This window comes from Elephas maximus, chromosome 24, assembly GCF_024166365.1.
Source record: "Elephas maximus indicus isolate mEleMax1 chromosome 24, mEleMax1 primary haplotype, whole genome shotgun sequence".
Lineage (NCBI taxonomy): Eukaryota > Metazoa > Chordata > Mammalia > Proboscidea > Elephantidae > Elephas > Elephas maximus.
The window spans coordinates 6,770,571-6,797,680 of NC_064842.1; the positions used below are offsets into that span (position 1 = coordinate 6,770,571).

The 27,110-nt window shown below is 39.5% G+C and overlaps 2 protein-coding genes across 26 annotated transcripts in view; one reads left to right on the forward strand and one right to left on the reverse strand.

The window, feature by feature from the left end:
- Positions 1–10,915, reverse strand: part of GPATCH2 (G-patch domain containing 2) — a 196,145-nt gene extending 185,230 nt beyond the window's left edge. For 9 of the 10 annotated variants that reach the window (XR_007515324.1, XR_007515325.1, XM_049868697.1 and 6 more), the window contains exon 1: positions 10,749–10,915. Coding sequence is in view for 7 of the 10 variants with exons in the window: in XM_049868697.1 (XP_049724654.1) it covers positions 10,749–10,804 (56 nt within the window). In the remaining 3 variants the exon portion in view is untranslated. Of the gene's footprint in view, positions 1–273; positions 450–10,748 lie in introns of all 10 variants that reach the window. The other variant, XM_049868696.1, reaches the window with a different exon arrangement.
- Positions 10,916–11,173: 258 nt separating this feature from the next.
- Positions 11,174–27,110, forward strand: part of SPATA17 (spermatogenesis associated 17) — a 360,593-nt gene continuing 344,656 nt past the window's right edge. For all 16 annotated transcript variants that reach the window (XR_007515263.1, XR_007515262.1, XR_007515264.1 and 13 more), the window contains exon 1: positions 11,174–11,264. Coding sequence is in view for 13 of the 16 variants with exons in the window: in XM_049868175.1 (XP_049724132.1) it covers positions 11,197–11,264 (68 nt within the window). In the remaining 3 variants the exon portion in view is untranslated. The remainder of the gene's footprint in view (positions 11,265–27,110) is intronic.

Consider the following 27,110-nt stretch of genomic DNA (forward strand, 5'->3'; position numbering starts at 1 on the left):
TTAGAACCCACCAGCAGCTCCACAGGAGAAAAGACCTGGAGATATGCTCCCGTAGACAACAATGGGCTTGGACTACAGCAGACAATTCACTCTACATTTGACTAAAATTAATAGTCATTATAAAAAAATGTTTAAAAGCTATTTAATTTTCCTGTCCAAGATATGAGAGTTTCAAATACTCCAACTCATTTTAAGTTCTTTCTTCTTGAATAAGTTTTTAAATTAAGTAACAGGAGTAACTTCAACTTGTATTTTTACACAAACAACGCACACCTTCTGCATTTGCTTGCTGTAGCAAACGCTCCCTCCTGGAGGTATTTTCATAAGCTCGCTCTGCAAGTTTTCTTTTCACAGCAACATGTGGAAGAGGGCGGATGCGGCAGAGATTGTGAGGGGGCCTCAAGGGGGGAGGCTACAGCCAACGGACAGACACAGAGGGTGTGCGTTACCTGCATAAAAATACAGTAAGCATAATATCAGCAATGAAAGATCCCAGTGTTTTTATATTTTTACTGTGTTTACTGTGTAATTCAAAAAAATATATATATATATTTTTTAATTACAGAAAAGTTCCTCTCTGCTTAATTCACTGCTCCTTCATCTACTCCTGCCCTTTTCACAGAAGAAGTTTCTTGAAGAAGGAGCAATAACTTTCTCAGTCCCTGCCATTAATTTCTAAGAAGGAGGCATGAAATCTTCTACTTACCACATACTGTACCCAGACACTGCCATGCAAGGTAGACAGAAAGACAGATAGGTACTATCAGTATGCGTAATTTGTGTGAAATGAAAGTTTAACCAAATACTAAAAAGGCCTGGGCAATCTGCTCCCGTAAAGATTATGGCCTAGAAAACCCTATGGGGCTGTTCTATTGTTATATGGGGTCACTCTGAGTCAAAAGTTGACCTGATGGCACCTAACAACAGGCATATATACGCAGGCCACGCCAATCTCCTATGAAGCAGAAGCTGCTCACATTCACACTGGAGCTTCACTGTCTAAAATCGCTTTTTTCTTACAATTCATCCTAAAGCTGTTTCTCAGGCTTTTTTTTTTTTAATAAAGAATGTTGAAATACATTGCCAGTGAGTAGATTATCTACCAGTCATCAAGGGTATTAATTAGCATCCTTGGTGAACTTTTATAAATTATCCTGGCCTTTTCCAAATCTAACTGCCAAAGATTCTAAGTCAGTTGGCATGATGTAGGGTCCCACTAACTGTTCTTATTTTTTAATCTTCTCAGGTAATTCATACATGCACCTTTCGCATGAAGACCATGAACCATCAAAAGGAGTTCTAGAAGTCCACAGGGACTATAGTATTTTCAGTAGTCCTATACAGGCCTATAAGGAGCCCTGATGGCACAGTTGTTAAAGCGCTCAGCTGCTAACAAAAAGGTTGCCCATTTGAACCCACCAGCCACTCCACAGCACAAAGATGTGATAGTCTGCTTCCATTAAGATTTATAGCCTTTGAAACCCTATATGGCAGTTACACTCTGTCCTGCAGGGTCACTATGAGTCAGGATGGACTCGACACCAGTGGGTCTGGGTTAGTATACGGTTTCTACAGAGCCCTGGTGGCGAAGTGGTTAAAGAGCGTGGCTACTAACCAAAAGGTTGCCAGTTCAATCTACCAGCCATTCCTTGGAAACCCCATGGGGGCAGTTCTGCTCTGTCCTATAGGGTCGCTATGAGTCGGCATCTATTTGACGGCAATGGGTTTGGTTTTTTTATATGGTTTTCAGAGTCTATAGCAAAGGTAGGCACACATTTCTGCATAGGGCCAAACAGTAAATATTTCAGGCTAAGTAGGCCACTACGTCTCTGGTCAACTCTTGTCACTGTGGTGCAAAATCAGCCGTAGATAGCAGGGAAGTGAATAGACACGGATGTGAATAGACGCAGCTGTGTGGCAATAAAATTTTATTTACAAAAGCAAGTGACGGAAGCCATAGTTTGTTGACCTCTGGTCTATAGTTTCTAAACATATGTACGTAGTCTCCATAGTCTATAATCTCAGGTATTTGCAAAGTCTCTCTAATAACTTTTCAACTTTGTCTTTTCATATTAATGATAATCTGAAAACACATTCAACTAATTTACCGTTTGTAACATGAGATACACATACTGCCTCTAACACTTATCTTACTATATGCCAGGCCCGCTTCTAAGCGTTTTACACGTATTACCGCATTTCATTCTTACACAGTTACCCTATGATGGGGTACATGAAGCACACAGACACAGAGAAAGGGTAATTCGCCCAACAGAACACATCCAACCAAGCAGTGGAGCCAGTATTCAAACTTGGGCAATCTAGCTATGGGGCCTGCATGCTTACCTAACTATAGCCCAGAGCAGCTTTGTAATTCCAGTATCTAGTTTGCATTTTTGTGTATGAATGATTTAGCATCAGGTAGGAGCCTTGGTGACACAATGGTTAAAGCACTCGGTCTGAACCCACCAGCTGATCTGCGGAGAAAGATGACCTGCTTCTGTAAAGACTACCCGTTGCCATCGAGTCAATTCCGGCTCACAGCGACCCTACAGGACAGAGGTGAAACTGCCTCATAGGGCTTCCAAGGAGCTGCAGGTGGATTTGATCTGCCAACCTTTTGGTTAGCAGCCAAGCTCTTAGCCACTAGATCAGAAGCCCCGGAAACCCTATGGGACAATTCTTCTCTGTCCTATAGAGTCAAAGTGACCGGAGAACAATGGGTTTAGTACATTTTTAATTGTTGAGACAAACTGAACATTCGTCAGCATAAAGGCCAAATGAGTCACAGTTAACATTTTACACTGTTTAAAACAGAAGGAAGGGTGGTATAGGCAGTGAGAGTGAGCTGGGTTCAAGGAACCGATGCCATAGTCACCAGTAAAATATACACTGTGAACAATTAAGTAACCTGACATTAACCTTGGTTAATGAGGGTTTGTATTTTCCAAGTATATCTCCTTTGGCATTTTGAATGTACAAACAAAAAGCCTCAGTGTATACCTGAATTTCAGAAACACAGCAATTCAACTATGTATTTTAAAACAAACTCTGCAGGACCACTGAGATTTCTTTTTCTTTCTGTAGGGTTCCATATATTACTCAGGTTTGGGAACACTTTCCATTGCCTATATGCTAATAATTGCCTTTTTGTTTTCTTTTTGGTGAATGACTGTTACATTCTTCTTTAGTGCTATTTCATTGGAAGAAAAGTCTGAAATGTAAATTATCTATGAATATATTTCAACTTTAAAAAAATTCACTCGAAGCCAGCCTGTTACATGTACTAAATAAGGATCCTTTGTCTAAACGACTCAGACTTTGTACCACCTGCATCGGAAATAACTTCCTTTTTGAAGATACAGTATTCTTATCAGTGAGTGAATGACTCGTATAAATATTAACATGAAATTAACTTAATTCACGAATACAACCTCCAAGTAAAACTGCAAGTTTATTTAGGAAGTTACAGTTTGGTGCATTATTTCAGAAGAGAAAATCTGGTGGTCCTAACAATGAGGCAGTTCTACTCTGTCCTGTAGGGTCGCCATGAGTTGGAATTGACTCAATGGCAGCGGATTTTTTTTTAACACTAGAAAGGAAACCCTGGTGGCCTAGTGGTTAAGTGCCACAGCTGCTAACCAAGAGGTCGGCAGTTCAAATCCACCAGGCGCTCCTTGGAAACTCTGCGGGGCCTATAGGGTCGCTATGAGTCGAAATCGACTCGGCGGCAGTGGGTTTGGTTTGGTTTGGTTTTTTAACACTAGAAAAAGGTTAGCATATCTCATTCAATCAATTAAAATATTCTACTCAAATCAGTTTTGTTTAAAAGATATTGCTGTTATGCATACAGTTTAACAAAATATAATCAATAAGGTTACAAATAGTGAATCAAAACTTCTTCAGAACCTCATTAAAGTATTGTCAGCTTTATTCAATTTAGATCCTATTTTTCTCAAGAGAAAATATTTTTAGAATATACTAACCAGAACTCAATTTATTCCATGATATCACTCAAAAATCAATTAACTTTTTAGTTAAAAAGTTTAGAAGCCCTCTAAATTCGAAGAGAAAATACATTATATTTAAGTGTTATACAGAGTTCAAGTCACTTTCCCTCCCTTCGTTTTCAACTAACTAAAGACCCTTCTGCAAGCTGATCAGGAGCAGCACCCTGGCTAACTAGTCAGTCGCATTAGTCGCATTACAATCCGTTAATGTCAAGCTGCTTTACTGACATCTCTCAGATAAAAATGGCATCAACTGTCCTCAAAGGAAAAAGTCACTGTAAGAGACCATCACATGACCAATAACTCATTAATTTTTGTTTGCCTTGACAGTTCAACTGAAGCATCAGCAGACGATCGCTGCACTGAGACATTTTATCGCAAAGGTATTTTCCTATTTCAGGCCATTCCCATTAGAGGGGACGCCTGGAAATACAAACTTCTCTACATAAATCTTCACTTAATGAGCGTCCTGTTTTTTACTGTTTGAATTACAGTCAAATCTAGTGAATTACCATTTAGGTAATCTGAGATTTTTTATTCACCTTTATCATACAATTTCTGTTCATTACCAATTTGTCTGCAAATGAAATCTTTCACGAATAATCAGCACTGCGTATGTCCAAGATGAGAGTTTACTCACAGTTTTCCTAAGATACTCCAAATGAATAGAATCCCACAAAAGTACAGTGCCATTATCTACATAAATTTGACACTGTAAAAGAAATGATTTGAGTAGATAAGCACTTTGTTTTTTCCGGTAGTTATTAGATTATACTGAGCAATATAAGATGCATGGTCAATCCAAGAGTTGATGCCATTTTTTCTTAATTTATGTGGTTGCTTTACTTATTTTTTAAATTGCATTTGCAATGTTTTTGAGGTGAAATTCATACAACATATAATTAGCTATCATAAAGTGAACGATTCAGCGGAATTTAGGATATCCACCCTTTGTGAATCACCTTGCTTATCGAGATCCAAAATATTTTATCACCCCGAAATAAAACTGGGATCCATTAAGCATTTACTCCACATCTCCTGTCCCTCCAACCCCTGGCAACCACCAATCTGCTTTCTGTTTCTACAGATTTACCTATTCTGGGTATTTCATAGAAATGGAATCATTGAATACATGACCTTCTGTGCTTAGTTTCTTTAGCTTAGCATAAGATTTTGGAGGTCTACCTACAGTTGTAAGCATATATAAAAACCCACTGCAGTCAAGTTGATTCCAACTCATAGCGACCCTATAGGACAGAGTAGAACTGCCCCATAGAGTTTCCAAGGAGAAATATATATACACACATATATACGTATGTACATCAGTACTTCATTCCTTTCTATGGCTAAATAATATTCCATTGTATGTACATATATATATATACCACAATGGTATGTCATTTTTAGGTAAAAATTTCTGGCCAAGGGTCAAGTTCGTTTGTCCTCCTCTAGGCAACACTAAGCATCCAGTAAAATACCAAATTGCTCTCCTTGGCTTCTTTAACACCAGGCTCTAATCATTTAGAAACAGGTATGCTTCAGATTGATGATGATCAATTAATGTATAAAACACGGCATTCGGTTGAGGATTTTCTTTCAAACATTTCTGCTTCAAGGAGGACGACTCAGGTAGCTGCCTTAGTCCTAACTTACTGCTCACATGTCCCCAAAGGACTGGCGGTTACTAACTAAACCAGCAGTCAGTAATACAGTGGTGGGCACAGCAGGAGGCAAGAAGGCCTAAAACAGATCCTCCCAGAACAGCTGCAGAGCCAGCTGCTCTGTCAACGACTAGGACTTTATGAAATCTTTATTAGCAATAACTGCTGCTCCGAAGAATGACAGATACAACATGCACAGAAAAATTAAGGAATAACTTCCTTGCCTAGAATGCTGGTAAAAACAAATAAAAACAGAGGATATACATGTGCGTGAACTCAATAAACCCAACAAGTTCATTAAAAAACAAAAAACCTTCCAGATGTAACTGAAGGGTAACTGACTACACCCACTGCCATCAAGTTGATCCCGACTCCTAGTGACCCTACAGGACAGAGTAGAACCGCTCCACAGGGTTTCCAAAGCTGAAAATCTCTGTGGAAGCAGGCTGCCACGTCTTTCTCCTTAGGAGCTGCTGGAGGGTTTAAACTGCCGACCTTTTGGTTTGCAGCCGAGTGCTTAACCACTGCGCCACCAGGGCTCCGTGAAACTGACTATACAGCTATCAAATATCTAGTAAAGGGAAAAAAAAAAATCAAAATACTGCTCATCACCTAAACTAAAAAACAAACCCACTGCCGTCGAGTCAATTCTGACTCACCATGACCTTATACATGGTCACGTCTCTGAAACAGATCATCTGTTCTACAAAGCTTAGTGATTTTAGCAGAGGAGTGCTAAAAGTCAATCACCTGTTGCTGTTCACCACTCTCTCCCCCAGCACTAATTTAGAATTATTTTAAATTCTCTTGTGTGCAAATTAACTCATATCCTTTTACTAAACACCCTGAAAGTCCCAGGTTTAGTGCCCATCTCCCCACTAAATTCTAAAACTCACAAGGCTGGAGATGATGTTTTCTTCATCAATTACTCTCCAGTGCCCAGGACACAGTGCACAGTCAAGAACCATGCTGATGAATGTATGCTATGACTACTCTTACCAGAAAAACCAAACCCGCTGCCACGAGTCAATGCCAACCATGGCAACCCTAGAGGACAGAGCAGTTCTACTCATAGGGTTCTACTCATAAACCTAAGAATAAAATAGTCTTGGAATTACATGCCTGGTTATTCATGTTAGCATTTATTTAAGACATTTATTAAGACATCTTAATATTATGTACACAAATACAAGAAATTAGGAAACCCTGGTGGTGTAGTGATTAAGTGCTATGGCTGCTAACCAAAAGGTCAGCAGTTCAAATCCACCAGGCACTCCCTGGAAACTCCACGGGGTAGCTCTACTCTGACCTACGGGGTAACTATGAGCCGGAATCAACTCAACGGCAACAGGTTATGAGAAAATCATCTTTCCCAGTCTGGAGTCACACAGCTCTCCACCGAACAGAAAACTCATTTCCTGTAACAGGAGCAAAAGCTTCACTGATCTGTACTCAATCGGAAGTTCTGGTGGCAGCTACTCTTTGTCACCTTTGCTACCACGGAACACACAAGAAGGTTTTTCTTCTCAACGTGGTAACTTAAGGAAAAATATCTAATTCTACTTTCCAACAGGTGCCTTAATAAGGCAAGTGCATTTATTATTTAAATTTGAAGAACGTTCTTTTGGTGTTTTGCTACTTCACTTAATGACATCAACAGTCATTTAAAACTCCCTTTGGTTACACTCTAATCACTTTCAAAATGTACTGAAGAAAAAAAAAAACTGCCTAAATGAAACGCAGTCAAAGTCTAAAATGCAGCAAAAAAATGAAGAACCTAAAAATAAACTAATCCAATTCTAGTTAACATGCATTCAGTCAAGTTTCTAGTAGGTGGGAAATGAGTCTTAATGGTTGCTTATACATGTCACTGCTCAAGAAATAGTTACCAAAAGTATAGATAGTTAAAATCCTGAATTCCTAGAATAGGAATGAGAGTGAAGACAAATATTAATTGCAAGTAACTAGCACACATAGTGACTGACACATAACAGATGTTAAAAAAATGTATACATCTGTTGGCTGAACAAACCAATGAATGGCTAAATGAATGAACAAATAACACAAGAAAAATATGACTTAAAGACTAAAATTTCTAGACAATCCAGGTTTCAAATTTTCTGTCACATTAACAAGCCCAGTACTCTAAATTTTTAGTTAAGCAAATGTAAAAGTTAAGGGAGAATTATCAAAGACTGTTTAAAGGTTTCCAGCTAGACATAAATAAATAATGATGCTATTTAAGAAGCTGTACAAAGATGAATGAGTAACTTGCCCCAGCTCATACCGGTCTTTGGTTTGAGTCCTAATCGTTGAAACAGAAACTTGACTCAAGCAATCCCAACAGTACAAAATTGAATGATGACAACAAAAAAAGCTACTTAAAAAAATGGATGTTTTTCAATTACCAGCCTTCCAGACCTAAAGAAAACTGAAATACCAAATAAGAATGAAACTGCAAAAACAGAGGTCCAGAGCAATGTGGTTTACCCTACTTTCAGCGGCTTTTTAAAAAAAAAAAGCCACTTAAGAATGTTAAATACACAGAATACTACAATTCAATACGTCAATGTTTCAACATTTTCATAACCAAGGACTATTGTTTTTAATTTGTTTAGTTGAGACTTCAAAGTCAAAGAAATCAGAAACTGACTTGAAAAATAAACCCATAATAAAGTAAAAGGTAATAAGGAACCGAGTATCTAAATTCTAGATGTGATTTGTACATTAAATGCGCCAAATTTTAAAAGGCAGGTTAATGTCTGAAGTACCAAGACAGATACTTTCCGCACCCTGCCTTAAAATGCGTGTGAGTGAGAAGATAGGAAGGAGGTACAGACACTCTCCAAACCATAACATTTTCTTAATAAAAACATAATGTGAACCATATATAAGATTAACTTACACAGAAAATATATTGATTTCCTGACATACTATGAGATTTTTATAATTTAATTGCATAATATTTTTCTTTCTTAGATTCTTAACTATAAAATACCAGTTTTGATTTTTCAAATAAGAAATAAAATCATCTACATTTACTCATTTGGTGCCTAAAATGTGAAAACCTATCCTCCACGCTGGAGAAAAATTTGAAGAAGCCTAGATGGGGGTACTCCGTGTCAGTTTACAAATCTGGACATTTGCTTTCTAGGGTGTTATTTCTTGATGGGTTGTACATTACTCCGACACACAGTATACAACAGTGGTTAAGAATTTTTTGTAGGTATACCATACCGGAATCATACTGCAAATATGACACTTTTTTTGTGTTATTTAAACCATCCTTGGCTGGTTTCGCCATCTGTAAAATACAAATAATGATAGCACCTACCTCAAAAGATTTACATAATATAAGGATGTAAAACCTGGCACCAAGTACTAAGTAGTAACATCCCCATTGGTGCTGGGATTTTACCACTGGGAAGAAACATACATGTATGGTATAGTAAATGCTCAATGAATGAAAAAGAATTTCATTAACAAATTTTGAATGAATGGACAGTTGTGCAAATAAACTAAAAAAATAAAGATTCCAGTAAACACATTCACCCTGCCAAAGTAGATATGATTTTAAGAGTTTCATTCGAAAACGCTGATAAAGTACTAGGTACCATGTTACATTCTGGGGCCCCAATATGAGTTGTATGCTGAAAAGGAAAGGGGACAGGCTTTTAAAAAGAGGACCGAAGAAGTGTTTCTCTACACTCTAAAAGAGGTATAGAGGGTAGCAGCTGAGGGAGGGAGAGGAAGCTGCGTCAAACCAAAACCACCACAGCAAGAGAAGACCCAGCTACAAAGCACATTTTGTCTCCTTCTCTTAACAAGATATTGAATGGTGAAACATCAAGAAAGGTGTCCTAAAGAGGGAAATCTCCTGGGTGATTATATCCTATATCTTGCTTTGTATGGTGATTTATACGCAAGTATATAGAACTGCCAAAACTAACCAAACTAAACACTTAAGAACTATGCATTGAAAAACTTTTTTTAAAGGAACATAACCGAATCCATACGCATCATAAAATAAATGCAGGATGATCTGATCCATTTCCAAATATTTGGGGCAAGAAATCCTTTTGACTTTTCAGTGATAGGTGAAGCAAAAGAAATTGAGGCTGCAGACTGCTAGAATTCTCCCCACCCTCTGTTTCTGTGGAGTCCAGGAGTGGATATGAACTTTTTAGCCCACCTTTCAACTGCTAGTCAAAGCATTATGTCAGAGGATTGTCAGTGGGAAATCTGCTTGTGTTTCACTGTTTGTCTTGTGTACGCTTGGAGGAAAAGGGGGTGGAAAAAAATAAGACAGGCAACATCACAGTTTTCAACTAGAAATCCCCAAACCAGCTTCTAGCTCTAGGACAATAAAGTACACAGGGAAACTTTATGCCAATGACTGAAGTATTCTGCGCCTGTGACAACCTGCTATCTCAGGGTCGCTGTAAAGATAACGTGTATTAATTTGTGAAAGCACTGTGGTAAGTCAAAGCAATGTATCATGTTGAAGCGGCACTGATGATGTGATATCATAGATGAAGTCAAACCCCAAACATAATTCTGATATTCGTGTGTTTTAAAGTTTCGGGAACACCCAGAGACATCACATGTGAACTGGAATGGTTGGTTTAAGGGGGTGGACACAGGTAGATGACCCCTTCCCAAAACAAGGACATGAGAGGGCGATGTCTCGCACTACTAAACGTCCAGAACTCTTCCAGACTTGATCGCCCAGGATACCGGGCCCGACCTGGTCCGTGTTAAAGGGGGAGCGGGCGAACACGGCCAGCTCGAGGGGTTCACACTTCTCCTGCCCAGGTGCTGCACACCCCACGGAGAGAGGAACCTCGCCCCTAAGCAGCGCAGGGTGCTCATCGAGCAGGACAAGCATGGACTGTACTCCTTCGCCAGCCCGGAGCCCACGCCTGGACGCCTGCCTCCAGCTGGGCGGGCGCGGGCGCGGGTGGGGACAGGCCCGCGACTCCAGGTCGCCCACGGCCACTCCCTCCCCGCCAGGCCGGGTCGGCGGCCTCCGGCCAGCGCGCCCGCTCCTCGCCCGCCCCGGGGCCGCCAGCCTCACCAGCTGTCCCCGGCGGGCGGAGCTCCGATCGGCTGGCGCCCGGCGGCCCCGAACATTAACGACACCCGGGGGCCCGGCCTGGAGGCTCAGGCCCGAGAGCAGGCTCCAACCGCCGCAGCGCCGGCGACTCGCGGGGGGCAGCGGCGCATTTTCGGAGCGGCTTCCGGAAGCGGCGGCAGCGGAAGCCGGATGCTCGGAGCAACCATTACTTCTCCTCCCCTCGGCTCCACCGCCCCGTGTTGCCCACAGAAGACACGCGAGCAGTTAAATTAAACCTTGTCCTTCACATAAAGCTATTAGTGATCTTTATAGTGTTTTTGAAGCCTAAAAAAAGTGAAAAAGCAGAGGCGTGAAAGAAAAGTTGAACCCCCGGGACTGGCCTAATGGTTTACCCCGTTGCCATAGAGACCGGTAGTAACACCAGGTATAAACCCGGAGCCGAGGCGCTATGGCCACGTTAGCTCGCCTGCAAGGACGGTCGGCGGCTATCGGAAACCAATACTACTTTTTGAACAGGTAGGTCGCAATTGAAGGATCGGACTGGACGAAGGGCTGGAGTGACCCTAGCCCATTGTCTCTCCGGAGGAGTTTCCTATTAACAAACTCCCTAATTCAGTACTTGTCACCCATTTCTCCCCTTAATTTGTCGCCTGTATGCATTTTTTTTTTTATGCATTACCAAGAGTTCAAAAGTAGTGTTGCCTTTCAGGCGGACTGCACCTAACGAGGGGCCGTGAACATTTAAGTTGAGATGGTTTAAGTAAACTCCCAACATAGATAAAATTGTAAAGTGAAGTGTTTTACTTTGACATTATCCCTCCCCGGTTTGATGAAACCACCATCCCTCCTGCTGAAGATTTAATATACTGACTGGGGTCATCCATGCACCCTAGCTTTGAGTTCCGTGTAGCCTCTATCTGTCTAGGGATTGGGACCGCCATTAGTTCACAAGCTTCTTTGAACTCAACTTTTCTACCACTCATTTGCTCAGAGCCAGCCCTCATTTATCTTCTTAAAGTTGAAGTATCTAAACCATTCTGATAAAATACTTAGTTCCAATGTATTAATTAATAGGAAAATCCTAAGGACAACACTAGCAGCCTTCTCCATCTCTCTACACCCAAACTTTTCACCCAGTTACAGGTTAATATTAATAAGGGTCTTTTGGAAGCAATGTCCCAGGAGTTTTGTCCAACTTACAAAGAAACATCAAAAAAATTAATTAGACAATTATAGAATATAATGACGTGGAAGACCATTGGAAAACATGTCAGTAAGAAAGGATTGACCTTTAAAATTCTAGTATTTATTCTTTTAGGCACCTTGTACCTCTGTTTTATACCATGTATCAGAATTCCATTTTACGTTCTATTGTGAGATCATTAGATTAATATCTATCGCCCCTCTTAAACTAGAAGTAGAAGCAATGTCTACTGTTTGCTCACCATTCTTTCAATCTCCAGTGTCTGTCACAGTTCCTAACACATAACAGTGCACAATAATTTGTGTTTAAGTGCTGTTAAGTCAGTACAGAATCATAATAACCCTATGTACAACAGAACGAAACATCAGTCCTGCCCCATCCTCACAATCATTGCTATGCTGGAGACCATCATTGCAGCAACTGTGTCAATCCGTCTCTTTGAGGATATTCCTCTCTTTCACTGACCCTCTACCGAGCATGATGCCCTTCTCCAAGGACTGGTCCCTCCTAATAACATGTCCAACGTATGTGAGACAGAGTCTCACCAGCTTCACTTCTAAGGAGCGTTCGGGCTGCACTTCTTCCAAGACAAACTTGGGGCACAATAACTCAGTCCATAGAAACCATATATAACTTTTTAAAGATATGTGAGCATAAATTAGTCTAGTGTATGCCAAATTCTTTTTTAATTGGCTCAGCTACAGAGGAAGGTGTATGTAGGAGAAAAATCAAGAAAGCAGTGGCTAAGGAAGAGAGCTAGAAGTTCTGCAGAGACATACTATAGGGACCAAGTATCCAAATCCCAAGCTCCCCGATCTCTCACCACCTGCTATGGGACATGTGGATGGCATGGGGATAGAGAGACGGGAGTAGAAAGAGAAATTTTATTGAATGCCTATTATGTGCTAGGCACTATTAAGTAATTTCACAAACATTGTTTTAACTGATATTCACATGAATCTTATGAGGTGATTTTTATTAGTCGTACCCTACAGCTGAGAAAAGCAAAATTTAGAAAATCTAAATTACTTGTCAAAGATTAAAAAACCAGTGACATTTGTCTATCTCGGGCCAAAGCTTATGCTTGGGGTAACAAACCCGTTGTCGTAGAGTGGACAGAGTAGAACTGTCCCATAGGGTTTCCAAGGACCACCTGGTGGATTCAAACTCTTTTGGTTAGTAGCTATAGCTCTTAACCACTACACCATGAGGGTTTCCATGCTTGGGGTAGTGGGACTTTAAATCATTAAGACTGCATGGAAGTAGGTGGATCATACACATAAGGTCCAACCTGCTCTTTCCCCACGTGTCTGACAGTTTGTCATACTATGGGGGCTTGCATGTTGCTGTGATGCTGAAAGCTATACCAACAGTATTCAGATACCAACAGGGTCACCCAGGGAGGACAGGTTTCAGCTGAGCTTCCAGACTAAGACAGACTAGGAAGAAGGACCCAGCACTCTACTTCTGCAAAGAATTAGCCAGTGAAAACCTTATGAATAACGGTGGAACACTGTCTGATATAGTGCTGGAAGATGAGCCCCTGAGGTTGGAAGGCACTCGAAAGACAACTGGGGAAGAGCTGCTTCCTCAAAGTAGAGTTGACCTTAATGATGTGGGTGGAGTAAAGCTTTCGGGACCTTCATTTGCTTATGTGGCATGACTCAAAATGAGAAGAAGCACCTGCAAACATCCATTAATATCTGGAACATGGAATGTACGAATTATGAATCTAGGAAAATTAGAAATCATCAAAAATGAAATGGAACACATAAACATCGATGTCCTAGGCATTAGTGAGCTGAAATGGACTGGTATTGGCCATTTCGAATCAGACAATCATATTATCTACTCTGCCAGAAATGACAACTTGAAGAGGAATGGTGTTGCATTCACTGTCAAAAAGAACATTTCAAGATCTATCCTGAAGTACAATGCTGTCAGTGACAGGATAATGCCCATATGCCTACAAGGAAGACCAGTTAATACAACTACTATTCAAATTTACGCACCAACCTAAGGCCAAAGATGAAGAAACTGAAGATTTTTACCAGCTTCTGCAGTCTGAAATTGATCAAACATGCAATCAGGATGCATGATAGTTACTGGTGACTGGAATATAAAAGTTGGAAACAAAGAAGGATCAGTAGTTGGAAGATATGGCCTTGGTGATAGAAACAGTGCCGGTGATTGAATGATAGAATCTTGCAAGACCAACGACTTCTTCATTGCAAATACCTTTTTTCACAGACATAAATGGCAGCTATACACATGGACCTCACCAGATGGAACACACAGGAATCAAATCGAGTACATCAGTGGAAAGAGAGGATGGAAAAGCTCAATATCATCAGTCAGAACAAGGCCAGGGGCCAACAATGGATGTGACCATGAATTGTTCAGGTTCAAGGTGAACCTGAAGAAAATCAGAGGAAGTCCACAAGAGCCAAAATATGACCTTGGGTATTTCCCACCTGAATTTAGAGATCATCTCAAGAATAGATTTGATGCGTTGAACACTAACGACCGAAGACCAGATGAGTTGTGGATGATATCAAGTACATCAGACATGAAGAAAGCAAGAGGTCATTGAAAAGACAGGAAAGAAAGAAAAGACCAAGATGGATGTCAGAAGAGACTCTGAAACTTGCTCTCGAACATCGAGCAGGTAAAGGAAAAGAAAGAAATGATGAAGTAAAAGAACTAAATAGAAGATTTCGAAGGGCATCTCAAGACAAAGTAAAGAATTATAATGACATGTGCAAAGAGCTTGAGATAGAAAACCAAAAGGGAAGAACACGCTCAGTGTTTCTCAAGCTGAAAGAACTGAAGAAAAAAATTCAAACCTCGAGTTGAAATAGTGAAGGATTCTATGGGGAAAATACTAAATGACGCAGGAAGCGTCAAAAGAAGATAGAAGGAATACACAGAGTCATTATACCAAAAATAATTAGTCGACATTCAGCCATTTCAAGGGGTAGCATGTGATCAGGAACTGACGGTACTGAAGGAAGAAGTCCAAGCTGCATTGAAGGCATTGGTTAGCAGCCAAGCTCTTAACCACTGCGCCACCAGGGCTCCCCAGGAGACTTGTTGTTGTTAGGTGCTGTCTAGTTGGTTTCAACTTACAGTGACCCTATGTCTAACAGAAGAAAATACTTGGTATGTAAATAATTGTCACTACGGAAACTGGAGTTGAGGTGGGGAATTGATACATAAATAATAATTAAAGAAATACTAGAAGAAAACTTTCCTAAAGAAAGAATTGTGAATGTGACTGTAAAGGGCTCACTGTGTCCTAGGCAGTTTCTTGTTTGTACTTTAGATGAAGGTTTACAGAACAAACTAGCTTCTCATTAAACAGATAGTACTCATATTGTTTTTCTGACATTGGTTACTAACCCCACAACATGTCGACGCTCTCCCTTTTCAACCTTAGGTTCCCTGTTATCAGCTTTCCTGTCCCCTCCTGCCTTCTAGTCCTTGCCCCTGAGCTGGTGTGCCCTTTTAGTTGTTTTTTTCAAAAACACACTTCTTAGATATTATCGGTGAAAGTCCTGAATTTTAACGATATAGAAAGCAATCTTACAAACTCCTACTCTAGACAGAAAAGAAAAAAAAGTTATTTACCAAGGAAGAAACCCCCATTAGATGCCTCATCTACAGCGCAGGACTCTAGGAGAGGGAGGAACAAAAATTACTGATTAGTGAAGGCAAAAGTCCGCAACCAACTAAAATATAAGAATTCTAAACCCAGCAAAGATCTTATTCATTTTTGTCGGGGGAGGGGGTAAAAGAAAGACATTTACAGACATGTAAAGATTCCGAATTATGTCATCCATCTACCCTGGTGGTGTAGTGAGTGGTTAAGTGCTACAGCTGCTAACCAAAAAGTCAGCCATTCGAATCCACCAGGTGCTCCTTGGAAACTCTATGGGGCAGTTCTACTCTGTCTTATAGGGTCACTATGAGTCGGAATCGACTCGATGGCAGTGGGTCTTTTCTACCCTATCTGAGGAAATTTACTCAAGAAAGTACTGTCTCTAAGCAAATGAAAATGAAATCAGAACTCTATAGGGAATGAAAAGGTAAATAATTAAAAGAGAGGTACAATGATGAACAATTATACTTGGGGTATTTATAGTTAAGTGTAGATGAAGATTTTGTTACTTACATTTATGGAATACCTTATCAGATGCAGTCAAAGAATACAACTGGCACTTCCAGACATTCTTTGTACACATCTCCTTGGCCAAGTTCATATGTTCATTAGTACATTTCCATCTTCCAAGTGATTACAGGCAACAGTCTTGTTGATTATTCCACTAATACATCATATACGTTCTTGTTTCTCCCACCTCTCGTATCATTCTCCTCACTACTCTTTTAGCCTACACCAAGAGACCTCTTCGCTGGCCTTCAGGACTCCCACCACTACCCAGCCCCAAAGCCATTGACACTTGCTTTAGGTTTTTAATGTAGCAGTCTACCACAGTATCTTTCAGTATTTTAAGTTTTATGTCATCAAATTAGGCAATCTCCTCTGTTTTGGGAATTCTAGACTTTCTTGGGAAGATCTTTCCTAACTCAAGATTAAAAGATTGTTCTGCTATATTTACTTGCAATACCTTTAATGTTTTATTTAATTTTTTCAATCTTTATGTAATTGTGTTTATATACATGTACAATGAGAGATAGGGAACAGTTATGAATTGAATTATATGCACCCAAAAAGGTAATGTTGAATCCCTAACCACTATACCCATGAATGTGATGCTGTTTGGAAATAGGATTTTTGAAGCTTTTATCAGTTAGGTTAACATGAGGTCATACTTGAGTAGGGAAGTTCCTAATCCAGTCTGAGTGGAATTCTTATCCAAGAGGAAAAGAGACACAGAGACACAGACCAAGGAAGAACGCCATGTGAAGATGCACCTGCGTGCCAAGGAATGCCTGGGACTTCCAGAAGCCGAGGGACACAAGACAGGTCTACCCCACCCAGCCTAACCGGCACCCTCAATTTAGACTCCTAGCCTCCAGAACTAAGACGTGATAAATGTCAGTTCCTATAAGCCACCTGATTTGTGGTATTTTGTTAAGGCAGCCCTAGAAAACTAATACAACTTCTAGCTATTTGTAACCAGTCTGGTTAAGTAAATTAAGGCATATGCACATAATGGAATATTAAGTTACAATTTTAAAAACTGTCTTAGGAATAATGTTGTGGGATGAATAGTGTTCCTAAAAAATTCATGTCTAAGAGTTAGGAACGGGAGGAAGAAATGGAATGTGTGGCTAATTGTCTCTATGAACAACTGCCTCCTTTGCCATGTGATCAGAACTGGGTGGTGCACCCAACTACAATTACAGAACATTTTGATCAAAGATTCCTTAGAAGGATCTTGATCAAAAGGGGGAAATATAGAACAGAATCTAAAATTCTCATGGAATCCAGACTTTCTGGATTCTTGGAGGATGGATAAACCCCCAAAATTGTTGCTCCAAGATAATCTTTAAACCTTAAACTAATAAATGTAACTTTATAGCATTGTATAACATTCATTGTACCCAGCATCTATTCGAAAATTACAATTCATACAAAAATGTAGCAAAGTGTGACCCATAACCAGGAGGGAAAAAATCAGTCAACAAAAACAGACCCCGAAATACAGAGATAATAGAATGAGCAAAGATTTAAAAATAGCTATTCAAAATATGCTTATGGATTTATAGAAAAGCATAAATGTAATAAGTAGTAAAATGGAACTTTAAAAAGAACCACAGGAATGTTTAAATATAAAAACCACAATTATCTGGGAAAAAATCACTAGATGGACTAGATAATAGATTAAAATCCTGCAAATAAAATATCAGTGAACTTGAAAACATATGAAGTATATATTGTTGGGTATTGTGTTCTATAAATGTCAGTTAGGTCAAGGTGATTAATACTATTGTCCAGACCTTTTATATCCCTACTAAAATTTCTTGTATACTTACCCAGTTATGGAGAGAGGAGTGTTGAAATCTCTGTATAATTGTGCATTGATCTGTTTCTTCTTTCAGTTTTGTCAGGTTTTTGCTTCATGTATTTTGAAGCTTTATTATTAGGTATGTAGACATTTAAGATTGCTATATTTTCTCTATAGATTGACCCTTTTTTATTATAAAATGTGTGTCCTTATCCCTGGTAATATTGCTTGTCCTCGATTCTACTTTAAATATTTTTAAAACATATATTTAAAAATATCAAAACTACTTGAAAAAAATTAAAGCAGTATTAAGATGCCATTCATACACATACACACACGTTTTAAATTATTAAAACAATCTCAAACTTAAAAGAGTTGCAAGTATAATACAAAGAGATTGTTTCCTGAATCATGTGAGAGTAATTTGCCAACCTGATGGTCCATCATTCCTAAAATACACACAAGGGGATACTTTACATGGCCACAATTCAATCACAAACTCGAGAAATTAACATCAGTACATTTCTACCATCTAATCTTCAGACTCCACTCAAGCTTTGCCAATTATCCCAATAATGTCCTTTATAGCAAAAAAAGCCTGTTTCTCTTCTCTTTAGTTACCTTTAACATGAAACATTTCTCAGTCTTCCTTTGGTTTTCATGACCTTGACACTTTGAAGATTACAGGTCTCTTGTAGAATTTCCTCAATATAGTTTTGTCTGATTTTTCATCTTGATTAGATTCAGGTTATGTGTCTTTGGAAGGAATATTACAGAAGTCATGCTGTGGTCTCAATACTCCTTATCAAGAACTGCATGATTTTAATTTGTTCTATCCTGATGGTGTTCATGTCAATCACTTGATTAATGTATTATCTGGCAGACTTCTCCTTTGCGATGTTCTTTGTAATTAACAAGTTTTTTTTTTTTTTTTTTCTCTTTTTTTTAAAGAGGTACTTTGGAGCTTTTATATATACTGTTCTTCATGGACCTTTCAATTTATTTGTTTACATATGAATATAAGTATGGACTTAGTTTTCTATTTCATTTGATGGGTTAAAATCCATTAGTAAGAGTAACAGATTGGGCCAATGGCAGCCATTTCCAGCTGCCTTCTGTGTCCCCATCATTGAGCATTTTCTTGCTTTCTGACAGAAAACATGTTCCAGGCTCATCTTTTACTTTTTTTATCCCAACCCTAGAATCATCCATTTTTCCAAGAGCCCTTGTTCCTTTTAGTAGATAATCATTGCTGTTGAAAATTGCTGCTCTCAGGCCCTCTCAGGCCAGAGCTAGAGAATATATGTATGTATGCATTTGCACACATGTTTACATGTCTATCTATTGTAATCCATGAGTTCACACTGACGTTTATATTTCAAATCCAGAACCACAGAATTCATTCCAGTTTCTCTCCCTTTCCTCTTCTGACATGGAGAAACCGGGCTCCCATTGTCCTTAGCATATTATTTGATCAGTCCCTTTGTATGTCACCAAACTTCTCTAGCCACAGCTTCCCTCGTCTCATATGGATGCCCTTCTCACCCAGTTTGGGCTCTACCTCTCCATGCTGAGCCATCACCTCCCTGCTAATTTTGATACCATCCTCATCACTCCTGGGCTCATACTTACTGTGCTGGCCATCTTCCTGCACGGACCCTTTCCTCACCCTGCCTGAGCCTCAACACCCTGAAGCTAGTGTTCCTGTCAACGGGAACACTCCCCTTCCAATGCTCAGACTGTGCCATCCTACCCCAGGCTGCCCCAATTGTGAATGCCCTCCTTACCTCTCTCAGGCTCTGACACCTCATGCTAAGCCACTACAACTTCCTGCCTAACACCCTCTGTCTTAGGCTGGATTCTCTGGAGAAGCAAAGCCAGTGAAGAATATGTGTGTGTATATATATATATAGAGAGAGAGAGAGAGATTTATCTCAACGAAATGGCTCACGTGGTTATAAAGGTTGGCAAGTCCCAAGTCTGTGGATCAGGCATAGGTTGGAGTCTTCTCCTGACTCACGTGGCTGCAAAAGCTGACGAACCCAAGATCGGCAGGTGAGACAGCAGACTGCTGACTTACAGGCTGTGGAGCCTGTTGAATCTCAAGATTGACAGGCAGTATTGCAGGCAGCTGGCTCAAGTTCCACGAACCAGAGGTCAGATGATGATGAGCTGGATGCAGGATCCAGAGCAAGCAAGTGTACTTTGCCAGAACATCCATATATATACATGTATATATATATATATGTGTGTGTGTGTGTATATATACATACATGTATATATTTATGTATATGTGTATATATATGTATATATATTGAATACAGGCCACACTTCTGAGGAAACTCACCTTGCAACTGATTGGCTGATCACATCAGATCACATCATGGAGGATGACTAAAAAAAAAAATAGTACTGCCAAATTACATCATTAGATAACTGCCAAGCTATATCATTGCAAAACTGCCAAACCACTGAGAATCATGGCCCAGCCAAGTAGACACACTATCTTAACTATCACACCCTCCCTAGCATAGATCCTTATTTTCCTTTGCACCCCTTCCCCATGGCTTTAGTAGTATTGAATTTTTCAGGAAATGAAGTGAAGAAAAAGGAGGAAGAGGAAGATAAGTAAATATAAAACTCGTAAAAAATGCATTGATATAAATGTTTATGACAAACTACAGTAGCACCTACTTTATGTTTTAGTACTAATATTTATGTAACGCATTTATTCATCAGGCTATGAAATAATAATAATTATGAAGACTAGCTTCTACCTTCTAAAATACAATCCCATTTCTCATCATCAATTAATTGGCCTCTTATTAAAGACATGGGGGATAATCAAAACACAAAGTACAGATTAAGCATAGTTCCCATCTTTTTTGTTGCTGTTAGGTGCTATTAAGTGGTTCTGACTCATAGCAACACCACATACAACAGAACAAAACACTGCCCAGTCCTATGCAATCATTGCCATGTTTCAGCCCATTGTTGCAGCCACTGTGTCAGTCCATCTCATTGAGGGTCTTTCTGTTTTTCACCGACCCTCTACTTTACCAAGCATGATGTCCTTCTCCAGGGACTGGTCCCTCCTGATAACACGTACAAAGTATGTAAGACAAAGCTTCCATCCTTGCTTCTAAGGAGCATTCTGGCCGTACTTCTTCCGACACAGATTTGTTTCTTCTTCTGGCAGTCTATGATATATTCAATATTCTTCACAAACACCATAATTCGAAGGCATCAATTCTTCTTCAGTCTTCTTTATTCATTGTCCAGCTTTTGTATGCATGTGAGGTGATTGAAAACACCATGGCTTGGGTCAGGTGCACCTTAGTTCCTAAAATGACACCTTTGTTTTTTAACAGTGTAAAGAGGTCTTTGAAAGCAGATTTGCCTGATGCACCATTTGATTTGTTGACTGCCACTTCCATGGGCGTTGATTGTGGGTCCAAGTAAAGACCCTGTCTTAACGCAGCTTGAAATCCGTAAGATCTAACAATGAGATAATGTGCAAAAAATATATAATCATTTTGCACATCAGCATATCTTATGGCATAGGGTGGCTAATACTGGAATTTTATTCTTCGTGTCTAAAATAGTTACAAGTTATATGATAATGAGAAGGAAAGAGGATTGGGTTTTTACTTCAGCTTTTATTCAGTATCTAATACACATAGGTCACACTAAGCACAGTCTGTTAGTGTGTAAAATGCATATTTTTTGTATATTACTGGAAAGATACTTAACCATACTTTTTTTTTTTTTTTTTTTTTACCATTTTCTATTTATTGTCAGTTACTTTCTGACCACTAATGATACATATGAATATAGTGTTATCCAGGGTTGTACTAATTTCTAGTTGATGATGAAGTGACTAGAAACTTCCAGCTTTCTCTCAATGTTTAATTACATTACTGGTAATATTTTTGGTCTTTCATCATTATTAATTCATTTAGTATTCATTGTGATAATACTGATCATAATAAATTTATTTCAAATTCATGTAGATGTCATATTTTATTCACTGCTATAGGATATTCATTGTAATTCAGAAGTAATTAATATACCATTAAAATAAAGTGTTACTTTCATTTTTCATTTTAAACATAAAATGTCTAGCAGTTCATGACATATTGTATGAGTATTCAGCATCCCAGTGGTAACCCAAGCATTCAGCATCCCAGTGGTAACCCAAGTATCTGTAAATTTAATTTTTTAAGCTGTTAAAAAAAGGGTAACAGAAAAATGTGTATAGAAGTCAAATTTTAGTACTTAAGTTAAAACTTAGCAGTAAGTTAACTGCTAATTATTTTTAATGTTTTCTTCCTTTTAATTAAGGTGTTTATCGAAAACACAAACCAAACCCATTGCTGTACAGTCAATCCCGACTCATAGTGACCGTATAGGACAGAGTAGAACTGCTTCATAGGGTTTCCAAGGAGTGGCTGGTAGATTTGAACTGCTGACCTTTTTGGTTAGCAGCCAAGCTCTTAACCACTGCACTTGGCTAATATTATATGTGCTTATATTTATATACATTATTGTTTATAACTCCTAAAAGAGATTATTTAATCTTCCCCTTGGATACATATTATATGTTACCATTATCACCAGGGGAGATTAAAAAACATAAACTCAAAATAATTTGATTGTTTACGTTCTGAATTTCTAATGTCAATCATAAATAAAGGGCAGGCTCAAACTAGTACAATGTCTCAAAAGAAGAATTAGGTCTATCTGTGTACTTATTCATATTTTCTTCCTCATTTACATTTAATTGGTGGCAGGGAATGAGAGATTAATGTTTTCAGCATTTTAGTAGACCACTTTAAAAGGTGGAGAACCGATCTACTGCGGTTCCAATAAATGTTAATGGTCAACAAAAGGGGGGCTAATTAACCATAAAAAAGTTTTATCCCATTATCATGAATTTTACTTCACATCAGGTTTATTGAATGAAACTATTCTCTCCTTATCTAAATTTGCACACTCTGTCTTCTTTGAGTTGTCTGCTCTACTGGATATTGAGTTGCTTTTTATTTTTGCCCTAAATGACATTTTATATCCTCCACTATCATATCTTGTTATTGGCTACAATGAAACTTTAGAAGAGAAATGAAGGATTCCCTCCAACTCCGCTGCCCCTTGAAACAATTACCTTATTCTCCTTGATTTCTTCACAGCGTTTGAGACTGCTTAATCATGGCCTCCCTCTCTGGTGCCTTCTGTTAGATTCCATGACACTGCGCTATGCTTGTGTCTTCTAACTGGGCCTTGTTTGGTTTTACTTATTTCACACCTCTTCTCTGTAAATCTTTCCAAACTATAAGTTGTTAAACTTTCAGGTTGTATGGGTAGGGGTTTACAAAGATAGTACTCATGGAGCCCATAACCCATTGCCATCAAGTTGATTCTGACTCATAGCAACTCTATAGGACACAATAAAACTGCCCCATAGGGTTTCCAAGGAGCAGCTGGTGGATTTGAACTGCCCACCTTTTGGTTAGCAGCATAGCTCTTAACCACTGTGTCACCATGGAGTCCAGTATCCCTTAATATTATGAACAACCCGAAACCCAAACCCACTGCCGTTGAGTTGATTCTATAGGATAGCAACCCTATAAGACAGAGTAGATCTGCCCCATAAGGTTCCTAAGGCTGTAATCTTTACAGAAACAGACCACCACATCTTTTTCCTGCTCAGTGGCTGATGGATTCGAACCACCAACTGTTTGGTTAGCAGCCAAGCACTTTAACCACAGTGCCACCAGGGATCGTTAATCCATCCTGGAATTATAATCTTTAGAGATAGAACAGTCATGTCATCTTTAGAGATTTGAGTACTTTTTCATGAAATTTCATATAATTGTAAGCTGTTTGTATTTTCTGTAAATTGTTTATTTTTTGCTACTTTTTAATTGGTTCCTTTAATTTCTTTGGAGTTTCTTTTTTTCCCCAAATACGGTGACCCCCCTAACACGAAGTCATTTTTTTTCTCCTTATGGAATTCTCAGTGGATGACAACATGGCAGATTTTAGAAATTTACTCTTTGAACTTAATTATCAATGTGCTAGGGCTTACCCAAAATTCAGTTCCACAGTCTTTTTTTAAAAAAATGCATTATAGAGTATTTCATCTATACAGAAAAGTATATACATATATCAATGTAAATGATATAAAACAATAATTTTTAAAAAGTTTCTCCTATACCCTTGTTCAGTTTGATACACCCTGCCAATGCCTTTGAGGCCTTTGTGGGTTCCTATCCCAGCCAATCCCTTCCCTCCCTGTTACTCCAACACTGTCCCCTGAAATTTTTATCTTATCATTCCCATTATAGTTTTATTGTGTGCACACATTGCTTACATTCGTGAGATTTCTATTTATATAAATGCAAGTATTCTACATGTGTTTAAGTTGTTTCCTACCAGCACTACATATGAGTCACTTCTGAGTCACATTCTCACCACAGGAATAGTTGGGAATGTTGGCGTCCTTCACTTTCTTAGTCTCTTGGTTTATTTCATTGTATTAGGGGAACTGGTCCACCTTACACCACAAGGAGCCCTGATGTTGCAGTGATTAAGAGCTCGGCTGCTAACCAAAATGTTGGCAGTTCCAATCCACCAGCTGCTCCTTGGAGACCCTATGGGGCAGTTCTTTCCTGTCTTATAGGGTTGCTATGAGTTGGAAGGAAACCCTGGTGGCGTAGTGGTTAAGTGCTACGGCTGCTAACCAAGAGGCCGGCAGTTCAAATCCACCAGGTGCTCCTTGGAAACTCTATGGGGCAGTTCTACCCTGTCCTATAGGGTCGCTATGAGTCAGAATCGACTCAATGGTAGTGGGTTTGGTTTTTTTGTGAGTTGGAATCCACTTGACGACATTGGGTTTACATCACAAAACTTCAGTATTATATTTGGAAATGGCATTCATGGATTCTTTCTTTTTCCTTTTCTTTTCTTCCCTTTTACTTTCCCTCTTTTCCCCTGTTTTCTTTCTTTCTTCTTTTCTGCTTTAACGGCAATGATGATTAAGAATACAGCCTCTGGAGCCAGACCACCTAGGATCTATTCTTGGTTCTGCCACATACTAGCTTTTGACTTTAGACATGTTATACCTCTCTTTGCCTTGATATCTTCCTCTGTGAAATGGGGAGAATAATTACTTCATCCCATTGCCATCAAGTCCATTTGGACTCATAGCCAGCCCACAGGACAGAGTAGAACTGACCCATACTGTTTCTAAGGCTGTAATCTTTACAGAAGTAGACTGCCACATCTTTCTCGCTCGGAGCAGCTTGTGGGTTTGATCCACCAACCTTATCAGTTAGCAGCCAAGCACTTAACCACTGTGCCACCAGGGCTCCTCATAGAGGTATTGAAAAGATTATGTGGGTTAATTCATTGGTGTATAAAATGCTGGAAATAGTGCCTGGCACATATTTTAGTACTTGTTAGTGTAAGATAATTTTTTCTCTGTCTCTCTCAACAGTTTCTTTCATACCTGTTTTTCCCCCAAGATTCAAGTTTCTAAGGGGATGGAGGTAGGCTTTGGCTCCTCGGCAACTCTGTGATCCTAAAATAAGGAGGGATTTCAACGTTGTCAGTAGACCTAGTGAGGGGTTGTGGTGAAATGAGTTCCTTTATATGGCCTTTCGCTTTAGTTCTCTGGAAAAACACCTTGAGGGATTTTTTTTCCCCTAAACCCTGAGGAGTTACTTTTGCTCTATTTTTCTACCCCAGAGTGTTTGTTACTTTTGTCCAGGTTTATTGACAATTTTCTGGAGAAGCTGTAAACACCTTGTGGTTTGATTTTTTTGTCTGGTCCTGGGCTGCAGCCTGTCCTATGATAGGTCTGTACCTTGCAGGGATTGGTTAATACACAAAGCAAATGAAGTGATTATGGCCTATGCAAATGAGGTGACTATAGCCTACCATGCAAATGAAGTGTCTGCAGTCTGTCTACAGGATATTGGTTAGTTTATGGCCCCTGCTGGAAGGGGCCATGCTTGACATTGACAAGGAGTTGTGTATATATGTAGCTAGCCCCACGGAGGTTTTTGAGACAAAAAGAAGCAGGAAGAGAAGCAGCAGGAAGAATCCAGAAGGAAGAAAGAAGAGGGAAGAAGCAGAGAGAGGAGGCGAGGAACCTACTAAAAGAAGTCAGGTGCTCTCTTGTAACCCTCTTTGGTAACAGGGGTCAAGGGCTATACTACTGAAGACAGCAAGAGGCCTGGAAGGGTCCCAGCAGCAGAGCTGGTGGAAGCAGACCCAGAAGGGGCCCTGCAGCAGAGTCGGTGATGACAAGTGGTAGGGCCAAGAGGAGCCTGTCCTCAGGGGCCTGAGAGAGGAGCTGAGAGAATTGTCCTGCACCGAAGAAGGGAGATTTTGCCTGAATGCTTCCTGATCCTATCCTGAGTTGTAGCTTGTTGATCCTGATCCCGAGTTCCTGTTACTTCCTTAGTAAACCACTTAACAGTAAGTGCTGTCTGGGAGTTCTGTGTGGCCATTGCAATGGATTATCAAACCCAGAAGCAATGTAGAGAGTGATGTGAATGGGACAGTCGGTGTCAGAATTGGTAAAAAGGTTGGAGAGAAGGGGCATGTCTGACCTCCACCTCATGGATATCAGCTTTGGGCTGATTGTGATCATTACCCCCTGAAGTTAGACAAGTTCTGATATTACTACCATTTCTCAGAGGTGTTTCTCACAGGGATCAAGGCATGCAGTTCCCTCAAAGGAAGCAACTTCGGTAAGACAAAGGTTGAATATGAGGAGTAACACCAATTATCCCTTCTTTCTCTCTCCCTGTTACTTCTGCTGAGACTTTCTTACCCATTAGGGGCCCTGAGATTCTTTCTATTTTAGCTCTTGTGTTTCTTTAGTGGGACATGGCTCTCATCCTGTTGGTTATTCCATCCTCCTTGAAGTTTCAGCTGCTGTGTGATGCATAGATATTTTGGGGCAGATGGTCTGAGGATAATTACATTTTATTCCACTACATCACCTTCCACTTGTTCATTCAGTATTAATTCAACAAATAGCTGTAGAGTTTTCCTTTGGGCCAGACAATGTGAAAAAAAAAAGCCACTGGGAATACAATGTGGGACAAAACTAACCAGATTCCTGCTTTTGGTGTTTAAAATTTAGTGGAAGAGACCATCCTTAAACAATCAATA